This window comes from Dermacentor variabilis, chromosome 7 (genome assembly GCF_050947875.1).
Source record: "Dermacentor variabilis isolate Ectoservices chromosome 7, ASM5094787v1, whole genome shotgun sequence".
In the NCBI taxonomy this organism is placed as follows: Eukaryota; Metazoa; Arthropoda; class Arachnida; order Ixodida; family Ixodidae; genus Dermacentor; species Dermacentor variabilis.
Window position 1 is genome coordinate 80948683 of NC_134574.1, and position 12661 is coordinate 80961343.

A 12661-nucleotide genomic window follows, 5' to 3' on the forward strand; every position below is an offset into this window, starting at 1 on the left:
CTTGTGCTCAGCAGCCTAACTCCATAGCCACTAAGCTACCACGGCGGGTATTGCACAAATAAGTATTCATGTGACTTCGCTTTCTGCGCAATCTAGAACCTATGCGTCTTGTAGTAGGGCAATAATACGACACTTTTTCAGGGTGTAATGATAAAGCTACTTATTTTGCCGGTTTGCAGTACTACTACCAGCCACGCTGATTCTGATGTTTTACTTCTGTCTGCACTCAGACCCAAATGTAACACTGGGCAATGTAAAATTTGTTGTAAGAGTGCAGGGTCGTAACTCCCTAGTCAGCCATCGTTTTATGCCTCCTATTCAAATTTCTTTGTGTGCGTAGGCACGCCAGCCGGCGGCTTCGTAAGCAAATCGGCACTATTATTCTGTGCTTCTTTTCACTGTCTGTGGGGAAACAACCAGTTCCTTCAGGCTGACGGCATCAAAATGATATACGCTTACCAATAAGTCTGTCTTGCTCTAGTGCGCAGAATCCCAGGAGGAATTCTTGAACATGAACTGAATATGAAATTGAGTATGATCAGTCTCGTTTCTCCATGCCCAAATCATTTTCTTGCTTACGTCATTACGGCAGCCGGCGACGATGATGTGTTCAAATGTCAGTGGTCGATCACGTGCGGAGACATCTCTCACATAGGCGGTCAAGCTCGCAGCTTTAACGTCGCGCACAAATTGCGAAGGGAATCGATTTGAAAGCACTTTTTTTAAGAAGTGTTTGCGCGACTACAGGCAGCGCAAGGTTGCACGTATTTGACACTTGATTTGCATACCATCTCTATTTCTTAGTTCAAACAACTTTTTTTAAAGGTTTCCAACGATAGGTAGTGTTGTTCCGCATTTACATGTGCATTATTGCCAGAGGCAGCAACTACCACCATAAGAAGGCTAAATGTTTAGGCAGATAATTATTTGTTAGGCGTGACAACATTTGTTAGGTGTGACAACAGTGGTAGCTGATACAGGATCCGACTGGTAACCAACGCTGTATGCAGCCGTAGCATCGACGTCGAGTCGTTGCCCCAGCGTATGTCAGTCAGCGACTCGCTTGAGCACATGTAGCCTGGGTGACGACGACGCCACAACGTGGTCAACGCCGTGGCGCCAGAGTAGCCTGTGGTCTAAGGTAACGCTAAGAAATCGGACGTTGGTGACTTGTCGAATCTGGCATCCGTCCAAATTCAGCGCCAAGCGTGTAGATTTTCTTTTCACACCAGGAAATAGTGCGAAGGATGGTTTCTCCGCTGATAGTTATAATCCAATCGTTACCAAGTGGCCCTGAATGGCATTTACTGCTCCCTGGGCTATTCGTGCGAGGCGGCGGTGCTGGTAGCCGGACACCCATATGCAGATATCATCGGCATATATACATATTTTCACTGGTGTTCGATGGTTTAGTACTCTTGGGAGGCTACTCATGGCAATGTTAAATAATGAGGGAGATAAAACACTCCCCTACGGCACGCCGCGAAATATACGTATTTCATCGCTCATATCGTCGCCAAAGCGAACTCTGATGCGACGATCATTCAGGAACATATTTATGAAGTGTGAGAGATAACCCGTGACGCCTATAACTTGTAACTCGCTGATGATGGCTGTTTGAGACACGTAGTCGTAAGTCCTGGAAACATCCATGAAAACAGCAAGAGCGATAGGCCATCCGCACTGTAATGTTCTATGTAGCTTATCAGTTCCAGCACATTGTCTAGAACACTTAGACGCTGCCGAAACCCAGTCATGCACAATGGTAATTTTCGACCCTACTCGACATACCAAGTGAGCCTTGTGTACGCCATCTTCTCCATTAGCTTCGCTGCACAGGAGGTCAGCGATACTGGTCAGTATGAGTACAGAGTCAGAACCAGTACCACCCATGCTATCGTCCATAAATGTGCAATATCCCCCCTGGCCCATACTTGGTTAAATTTGCCAGCAAATCACGTCGTCTATCAACCGGTAGGTTAGTCAGCATCTGATTACTGATAAGGTCAGGCCCCACAGCAGAGGGACGTCGGAGGCTGCTCATAGCTAGTTCCCACTCTGAGTGTGAAAGGAGCATCTATTAGAGACGACGATAGCAGCGGAGGCGGGTTGGTTGTGCCGGCTGACGTGCCCGAAGAGTATAATTCAGCAAAGGCATCCGCAAGACAAGCGAGCGTCTTGCCTAACTTCAATGCTAGGGTTTGAAATGGCTTGTTTGGTGGAAAATTTCCAGCAAGGTAATTAACGGCCTACCATATCCTTGGAACTGGCGTGAAGACTGATAGGCTTGCACAAAATGTTGCCCATTGATCTCTTCTTAGTTTCCTTGAGTAACCTCGAATCACTGCGTTAATCCTCTATAGTCTTCATTGGTGGGTCGCCTTTCTTCCTCATCAGCCTCCGTTGCGCTCTTCTACGGGCAGTGCATAGATTTCCGAGCTTTAGATCCGGAGCGGGGAAGTGGTCGGGTAACATCAGCTCAGCGGTAGCTAATCTCTTGCTACGTAGCATGTCCGCGAAGAGGTCTCCAGATGATTCGCTTAGGCCGTCCCTGTACGTATCCCAATGTGTCATAGGACAGAATCATTGGCCGTTCGTTCTATGCCCACAAATGATAACGAAGAGAGGAAAATGGTCGCTGCCTACTCTATCTTTACTCGTCGTTGACGATGCGAGGATGTCCGCTGAGTGTAATGTCAAGTCAATGACACTGTAAGAGGCCGGTGATCGAAAAAACGTTGGCTGTTTGTCATTTGCCACGCATAGTCCTTCGGTGTCTAAAGCACTAACAAGTTGCTTCCCACGTGCATCAATCGCCTTGTCAACCCAGAGAGTATGGTGCGCGTTAGTCTCCACATACTATAATCCACCGAGCTGGACAGCTGCTACAGAGATCTCTTATAATTTCTCCCATCGAGACCTTCAGGCGAGAGCTCACATATACGGAGACCACGCTGAGGTTTCGGTTTCCCAGCCTCACTTGTACAGCAGTGACTTCCAAAGCACTGCTGCGAAGGTCTTGAACTGGTAGAACGTAATGTGGTATTTCACGTCTGACGTATAGCATGCCACTTCCGTTCGGAAATGTTGGAATACTTTGGTTTCCATGTGCGATATAACCGGCAATTGATCTGGAACTTGGAAGACCAGCCTCGGATAGGTACAATATTGGCACAGGCATGTTGCGTAAGAAAAGCGACAGTTCAGGTAAATGGCGTGCAAGACCCGCACAGTTCCATTGCATAATAAGTGGCACCTTTGGGCGAGATGGTGAACATTGTGTCCTGACCGCACACATATTGCTAGGTGGTTTAAGAAGAGTCAAAGCTTAGAATCACTGACTCGAGAGCCAGGTCTGCTTCAAGCATGTCCTTCATCGAGCTCGCCGGCATCTTCTCTATGTGTAATCGCAAGGCCTTGAGGAGAGGACGTAGCACCTATTAATCGTCCTCCTGTGGTGTTTTTTATCGCAACGCGATTGGGGTCGCTGCAGTGCAGACACATAACTGCGCTGTTCCGGTTGTTCACCAACCGGAACATTCTCGTCTACGGGTTCTCTGTTCTTTGATTTGACTGCTTTAGCCGGTCCGCTGTGTGATGGCACCACTGTGTCCTGGATTCATGGAGAATGCTTCAGGCTTGGGAAATCATTTTCACTCTTTGAGTTCCATTTCAATTCGTCTGTCTCTCTGCAACTCTCCGTCTTTTTCTTCGTCGTATTTTTACACCCTTTCTACCTGGCCCCAAGATAAACATTTTCTTTCGCTTTATTGCTGCTGCCCGCGTAGGACAATCTCTATAACTAGCTGGCTGACCACCACTACAGTTTGCACAAAGAAAGTTCTCGCTGCACGCGCATGTTTTGAAATCATGCGGTCCTCCATATCTCTTACACCGCTGCTCACCACGCCAGTACTTGGCCACATGTCCATAGCGCTGACACTTGAAGCACCGAGGTGGTGTCTCAACGTAGTCGATGGTCTCGTGTCTTGTCGAGCCCAAGTTGACCTTCTCTGGACGGTCTGTGTTTATAGCGAACGTAAGAACCACGGTGCTGGTTCGCCTAGACTCTCAATCGGATTCGGAAGTTTAGACGCGTCGCGTGACTCTTCTTGCATGGTAAACACCTTCCGGCTTTAGGTATTCCAACAGTTCCTCATCAGTGTACCACTTCGGTACTCCTCTAATAACACACGTGTTTTGCAGGTACAAATTGGGTATTCATGCTAGGATTGCCGTCCTCGAGATTGACTTGCAACTGAGAAGAGAGTTCACATGCTCTTGTGTCTGGACATCTAGAAGCAGCACTCCTTGAGCAGTAAATCGGCTCTTAAGTAGCGGTGCGCCAAGAATTTTCTCAATTTCCGTGGACAGAACAATAGGATTTACTTTTTTCAGGTCGGCTCCTTTCGTGGCAGGGGTAATAATCACTGGGATTCCGACGGTCCTCTCCTTTCGGTGATGCACAAGCCTGAAGGCTTCATCGTCAAGATCTGTGATGTCAGTTATGTCACAATCATCAATAAGCGTAGAGTCGTCGTCTGTTTATGTAGCCTTGTATCGCTTACATTCACGGTTGCTCTCAGGGTCAATCGGTTGCCTCCGGCCCCGTGTCAGGTCAGGCGTAGTCATGACGGAGCTCCCGCCGCTACCAGATCAGGCTCTTCTGCAGGCTTCTATCGAAGCGACGGGAGGCGAAGCCCCCTTCCCTCCCCCCCCCCCCACCCTGCCTCCGGTAGGGAATGTATCTAGGCGAGTCGTCCGACGTCTTCCACAATTCTATTGCACACAACGTCGAAAAAACACAAAAATACAAGTAAGCGAGACAGTAGTGCGACTGTGTCAAACCAGACTTCTTCATCTCTTACAATCACTATCTCAGCTTCGCATAGATAGCAATTACGAGTATATAAGACATGCTTGGAAAAAATGGAGACGCTAGTGCTGCCTGCCCTCGAAGTCAGCATTAAAAAATAAAAACGACAGCGACATGCCAGGCTACAGAAAAAGTATTCTCCGTGTATAGTTACGTGGTCGTCAAAATAGCCTGCTATATTGGAGTGTCTTCAATATTACAAAAGGAACAAGAGGCGTAGAAGGTAACAGCAACATTGCATATAAAACGTGGTTCATTTCTTTGTCACTTTTTTTCTAACAGCAATCGTCTTCGAACGGTTGGCACATATATCCCTCTGTACGTGGAATCAATAAATTTTTGCAGACAGTAACAAAACTGCAGCATTCGGCAGCTGGCGCGAGTATTCTCCCGATAGCACGTCGGCGCAGTGCTCACCACACGATGAAGTGCGAAACAGAGCAGGTAATTAACAGTAATGAACTAATTAATTCCGGTGTTTTACGTGCCAAAACCACGTTTTTATTATGAGGCAGGTCCTAGTGCTGGACTCAGGATTTAATTTCGCCGCCAGGAGATCAGTAACGTGCCCCAATAGCGCGGGACACGGTGGATATTGCATTTCGCCCCCATCGAAATACGGCCGCCGCTACCGGGATTCGATCCGGTGACCTCGTGTTTGGCAGTGAAACATCGTAAGCGCGAATACAATCGGAGGGGGGGGGGGGGGGACGATGTTACTTATTTAACGGTAAGTCTATGATGGCAGCGCGCAGTAAACACAGGCATATAAAGACAAAGACGAGACAAGTACTGCCTTGCAGCTGGAGTTTTATTGAAAAGAAAACGGGACAAATACTGTATTAAAAAACTTGATGCCCTTCCCCTCTATGAATAATGATGACCAGAGAAAGTGTGTGTGTGAGCCCATTAATGGCCAACAGCACCTCCGCCGTGAATCAACCCGGCATTCCACTATCTTCGCGATCGGCCCACGTACGGGGAGTGCTTAATGCCTGCTTCACCTCCGCCGCAAATCAGCCCGGCATGGCACTGTCTTCAAGATTTATATCTGCACGCGGACACGATTATGGGGAAAGCAGCCCTTTAAAGCTTCGCTGTAGATAACAGAGTAATAACACAGCTATTGCCTTTCAATACCACAGTGTCACACCAGTACGGGACCGCTGAACCAAAGATTGCAAAGACAAGTTACAGCAGTCGCAAAATGTTTGCTCCTCTGTCAGAGCGATTGTGAGCTGGCTAACGCTTTAAGCCTTCCTGCTTTAAAGAAGTTCAGAATGCTTCAATAATTTCACGCGCACGTTTATGCTGATGCCCTTTGATAATGTTGGTGCTGGAAAAACGCGGAACGCACAAACCGTCACGAGAATGACTGGGAAGATTGGGCATCAGCGCACCTTTCCAGGTGTTTTCGTGTTCACGTTATTCAACTTGAACACAGTGTCCTGACTGCCTGATATCTATTTCCATCTTGCCCAGTTGGTCCATATGTTTTGTCAATGCTCTTTTTATTTTCGCTCTGCTCTCAGCCCTCAAGAACGACACGTGCTACCTGCCGATGAAAGTAGGCCCTTGCTACGGCTACTTCCCCCGCTACTACTACAACACCACGACAAACACCTGCAAACAGTTCATTTACGGAGGATGCCAGGGCAACGCCAACAACTTCCCAACGCTCCAGAAATGCCAGAGCGTATGCACCAGTAAGTACATTTAAAAGGAAAGACGTGAAAGATCAAAAAGCAAGCATGAGCGATACATATTGTTAAAAGCTTTGTGCAGGAAAATCATGACTCGCTCTGACTGGCAAAAAGACGCACAGCGTATAGTGATTCAGGGGAACTGACGCTTGATAATAACTACCTGGGGAACCACTCTTGGTCGAATAAAGGCATCAGAATTTTGCTTAGGATTGTTGTCAATCATTTGCAGTGAGTGAATTGGAGCATATAGAGAAGGAAGTCAAGCTGGATGCTCGCTTTCGGAATTAGGTTAAGTGTAGAGGCGGAATTATTAGAAACGTTAAGGTGGAACTGAACATTTTTTCTTGGCTTTTTTCCTATAGGAGATACACAAAATTTTCCTGTTGTGCTCCTATCGTTCGCCGTGACGGTCTACAGTGAGAACGTATTACCTTCGCGAGCTGTCCCACGACCATGGCTCAGCCGCTCCGAAGCAACAGCATCTCAGGCTTGGTCGTTGTTAAAAAGAGCTAGAGCTAAATAGAGTCTGTGGCTGTGCACCGGTAACGCCGAAAGCGAAGAGTGTCCAGGACTCCAATTTAACCGCGTGGTGTGCAGTCAAAGGTATTCGTAATACTTTAAACGAACTGCTAGTACGACTGCACTGAAGTTATTCCTTATTGAAAAATATCCGTATAATCTTGTTCTCAGCTACACTCTGTATCCCTCACAGTTTAGTGTTTCAGATGTACCTTCGGTTGCGCTGTCTTTGCACGAATTTGGCTCAGTGACAAAACGAACGCATCACGCGGACACTGGTACGCGTTAAAGGCCCTATAAAGTTGTAATCCGCCGAACGCAAGAAACATCAGCGCGACAGCGCATTACTCGAAGAACAGCCCGCGTATCTCTACGCTTGAGAAGCTGAACGTCCTGGGACAAGCAGTGTGACAACAGTGGACCTAATTTTGGAACAGATTGTCTTTCGGCAATTTTGTCCGCGCAGATATATTGATTATAGCTTGATACATTAATGATGTGCGCCCATGCGCGCGTACACTGCATCAACGCGAGTCATTACTGTGTGTCTGCCCTCAACAGATAACCTTTTTGTTGTGAAGGGATATTTAATTCTGGCGTAGCAGCTTGTCGCGATTCAAGGGTGCCAATAGATATAAATAACTTCGCAACACTCTGAAGCTGCACTGATGTTCATACGCGACACCAAGTGTGCTGTGAAACGAAATGTTATTTTTGTAGAGGTATAACAATGTCTTCTTCAGGTCTTTGTGATAGGGCAGACATAATATATATGGCTGCACTGAATCATCAAGAAATTTTAAAAAAACATAGCAATTACGAGATTATCAGCCTTGCTTGGGGCAAATGGAGCCGCTAGTGCGACGTGTACCCAAAGTCGAGGTTTAAAAAAAAAAACGACAGCGCCATCCCAGACTACGGAAAGAAAAATATGCTCCACGAATATATATTGGTTGTGGCCAGTATGGACGTGTATATTGGAGTGTCTTCAATGTGCAAAACGGAACAAAATACGCAGAAAGTGACAGGGTTGATTTCTTTGTCATTTTTCACAAACGGCAAACTTCTTCGAACGGTGGGCACATATGTCCTTCTGGACATAGAATCCACAAGTGTTACAGACTGTAACGAAACTGCGGCACTCGGCTGCTCTGTGGCGCACGTATTCCCCTGACAGAGATATGCTCAGAGTACAACACGTCAGCGCACTGCTTTGCACATGATGAAGTGCGAAACTAAGCACGTAATTAATGGTAATTAATGAGCTAAATTCTGGGCTTTCACGTGCGAAAACCACGATTTGATCATGAGCCACGCCGTATTTGGGGACTCCGGATTTAATTTCACCACCACAGGATCTTTAACGTGCTCCCCAATTAACGGCGCACGGTCAATTTTGCATTTCGCCCCCATCGAAATGCGGCCGCTATGACCGGGATACGATCCCGCGACCTCGTGCTTGGCAGCGCAACACCATAGCCGATAAGCTACCGCGGTGGGTTACGTAATTTACGGCAAGACCGCGATAGCAGCGCGCAGTAAACGAGGACACATAAAGAGAAAGGCGGGACAAGTACCGCCTTGAAGTCGAGGTTTTGACGGAAGCCCGTCCAGTTGGGAGGCGTCACAGAGAAGTGTAAAAAGGACACCTGCCATTGAAAGAATACAAGAAAACACGTTTCGCCTCTCCTGACGGGAGCCTTGTTCACAATGAAATCAAGGAAGTGCGATAGAATGTGTATGTGGCTTTAAAATATGACGTAAGCAGCGCACCTTTTCAGATGTTTTAGGGTTCGCGTTATGGAACGTGAACACATTGTCCTGTCTGCCTGATATCTATCCCCGTCCTGCTCGGTTCGTCCATTCGTTTTGTCAATGCCCGTTTTATTTCAGCTACGCTCTCACCGCCAAAGAGCTACACGTGCCACCTGCCGAAGAAAACTGGACCTTGCTTCGCCTACTTCCCCCGCTACTACTACAACACCGCGACAAACTCCTGCGAACAGTTCATCTACGGAGGATGCCAGGGCAACGCCAACAACTTCGAGACGCTCAAGGAGTGCCAGAGTGTATGCACCAGTAAGTACGTCGAAAAAAGAAAGATGTCAAACATCAGAAAGGAAGCATGTACGACTCGTATGGTTAAAAGCTTTGTGCTGGAAAATCTTGACGCGCCCTGACTGCCCAAAAAGACACACAGCGTATAGTGAATCAGGGGAGCAGACGCGTGATAATAATTACCTGAGGAACCACTCTTGGTCGAATAAAGGTATAAGAATTTTGCTTACGATTGCTGCTCATTTGCAGTGAGTGGAGAATACGGTCATATGGAGACGGAAGATACGCTGGATGCTCGCTTTCAGAATTGACTTCAGTGCAGAGGCGAAATTACAGGAAACGTAAATGCGGAATTGAAAATTTTTTTGCAATTGGATGTACACGACATTATACAACTTCCCCAACATTTAGTTTTACCCGCAGAAGATGGCACACTTTGCTTTAGAATTAAAAATACAGCAGGAGCGCACGAGGGTAGTGCCGCTATTCTTGCCACCGCCTCTTCCTCCCTACGTCGTCGCCAACCTTGTGTGAATGTTCGAAACTTTCGAATTAGGAATCTATATTCTGGTTTTCAACACGGTCTTCAATTCAAATAGCCAGTGTTAGTGAATAAGAATTCTCTCCGAATATTTTTTAAGGCTTAAGTGTGCTCGATCAAACATAGTATTGGAAAAAAAGTACGGTGCTATCCCTATACTATAGGAATAAAATATGAGTATATACGTAACGGAGCAGGCCACGTAATTCAGAGAGCCAGGGATTACCGGATAAATTACGATCAATCGCACTCTCCAAGCAGTCCTGGGCACGGGATCAAACAACATATTTGTTCCTGATTGCCATTTTATGCTTTCAATAAGTCTTTGATAACAGAAAATTGCCGTGGTTATTAAATAAGCACACTGCTTTTTTTAATGATGGCGAAAATCGCTATTCATTATTAGAAAACTGTTTGAAAAGCATCCGACAATCAAGTCAATTCATTTCCCGCACAAATCGATCCCTATTTGATACGGTGTCAATGATTACCGTTAGCGGTCCCCTACTGCTCGCTCTTTGCATGCCTAACCTCGGCTCAGTGGTGCCTTGAGCTGGAGGTGGCTCATTTTACGAAGTGCGACATTGTGGTGCCGAAAAGCCTACTTCCAATATGTCACATATGATTTGTGCATTGCCCCTGTGCGACACTGTCGAGGTTCAACACAGATTCCAGCTACGCAGCGTAGATTCGCGTACAAAACGTACAAGGAGAGCGCAGTGCCTGGCATGCTCTGTTGTCACCTGGGTGGCATTGACAGAGAAAAGCATGTCCAGCGCCCGTGGAATTTTTGCGTGGGCCTCGCGTACTCAGCGAACGCAAGCACTGCGTCATGCTCCGGCACAAAACTTGCTGCTTGCCTTATCTCGTAGTTCAATAGTGTTGCCACTCTGATAGTACCACTTCCGGACTTATCTGGTTACTTCAAAAGGTTGATTACAAGCATACACTTACCTAAACTTCACCAGAACTGCGCATTAGGTATGTACACATAATGAGGCGATTATCGTTGTGTAATTGTTTTGTTTCTTTTTTTCTTGTAGCGCACCATGCCGCAGAGTGGATGTTTCCGTTTATTGTAGTTCATCAATGCTTTTTCAATTGTTGGCCATGATTGCTTGTTTTGTCCTTCGGAAATAACGCCGGTATATGTTGCATAATGATCTCGTGGCACACCTTTGTTGTGTCTACCATTCCAAAGTACTCGACGGCTCCCACCGTCTCTATATCTGTGCAAGCTGAAAATAAAAAAAAATTATTTCGTTCACTGATATGTCCGCATTAGCCTTGTTTTTGCGGTGGCCTTTTTGTGATTGAAGAAAACTTCCGGTTCCAAGTTTTCTGGCACATAACTATGCCCCTCAAAAATAGGCCTTTTGGAACGTAGCTTAGTACATGTATCTAGTGATGCGTTCGAATATAAGAAGCATACCTAATGCGTTGATTTCAAGTGCGTAGCTTTCTTACAGTAAAATTTATTATTTAAACGATGTTGTATTTGCGTAGCAGTACTATTGCCGACTTCAGGGTCTGTAATGTTTGTAGGCTATGGCAACGCTTTTTTACTTACAATATTTATCGCACACTTCCCCAGGGCGAAATCGGAAGTATTTTAGGAACTCTGTGTAAATATATGCAGAGTCTGCGCGAAAATTTGAATATCTTAACCCACCTTTGGTAATGCATATTAACTTTCTTCATTCACTACTGTAATCGAAACGAAATGTCATCTACTCTGCTTGATATCGTAATTTTAGCGCGTGATTTTTTATAGTATCACGTAATATTACCTTGCCCTTTTTCTTTTATTTCAGACAGTTCTTACCTAGAGGAGCTCACGAGGTCCAGCTTCATCACTAAACTCGGTAAGTGTAAGATCATATAACAGCTTAAAAGTGAAAGAAAACGCTGTTAAAAATGATAGCCGTTGCCTGCTTGGCTTTAGTCCGGCTTTTCGCTCAAGAATTACGTCTGGAAGCAGTTTTGATGCAAGTAACGTTTTAAAAGCACCACGCACTCGCTTAAATTGGAGGGAAATCACTTGACGCAGATGGGGTCCAATCTCAGCGACTTTTACGAACGAACTTTTTATGGATCATTAATGTCCCAGAGAAGCGCATGGTCTACTACAGAAGCGCAATGTGGAAGATACCGAATGAAGATACGCTTTTTCTGAGGTCACGTAATTTTTTGTGTTGTGTTTTGCTTCAGCATTCCCGAACTTTACCTACGTTTCTGGTAAAGCGACAATGAATGAGATTATTAGGTCAGGCTGCGTTAGTAAATCACGCTCTTGCAATGAAACAAGCTCACCGACACTTACGACACCACCTGAGTTAAAATTTGAGCGCAGCTCTCTATGTTTTTGCCTTTTGCTATGACCATATATCGTTCGCGATACAAATAATTCGCGACTTTATAATTTCTCGATGTAGTGCTGAACGTTGCAAACGGAGTGAAGTCGGGCGCCTGCCTCGCTATCCTGGAGATCGCGAGAGGCGGCGTGCGCTTGACGTGGGAGCGCCATTCAGAGCAGCCGCCGCAGACAGACCTGGTAGACGATGCGGGCTGCTCTGGCGTCATCTCGTAGCCCCTGCGACCTCGTTATTTGACGCTGCGGCCTCGTTATTAACAGCGTAACATCACCGACGCTATGCCATTACGGCAGGTCAATATTGAAAAACCATCTCCGAATCTAAGATTGTTAATTGCTTAAAGTAAAGAAGCACTGAACTGCAATCTAGCGAAAGTATCAGTTAATCACGAAAATTTATAGAATTGATTATTTGTGTTATATGCACAAAAGAAAAAAAAATACTCTCTGAGCTCTACAACGCCTCCCAGACTAGCGGCATGCGATTTTCGCGCGGAATTCAAAACAAGAAGAGTTGGCCCGTCATTTTCTTCACTATTACACCGCTGGTTGTTGCTAAAGCAAGAACAACAGGGTAAATACGAAAT

The 12661-nt window shown here is 46.0% G+C and overlaps 1 protein-coding gene across 1 annotated transcript in view; it reads left to right on the forward strand.

Annotated features, from left to right (window-relative positions):
* LOC142588719 (uncharacterized) overlaps window positions 1-12661 on the forward strand; it is a 144252-nt gene that overhangs the window by 32587 nt on the left and 99004 nt on the right. The window contains exons 14-16 of the mRNA XM_075700534.1: window positions 6409-6582; window positions 8995-9180; window positions 11515-11565. Of these exons, the coding sequence (XP_075556649.1) occupies window positions 6409-6582; window positions 8995-9180; window positions 11515-11565 (411 nt within the window). The remainder of the gene's footprint in view (window positions 1-6408; window positions 6583-8994; window positions 9181-11514; window positions 11566-12661) is intronic.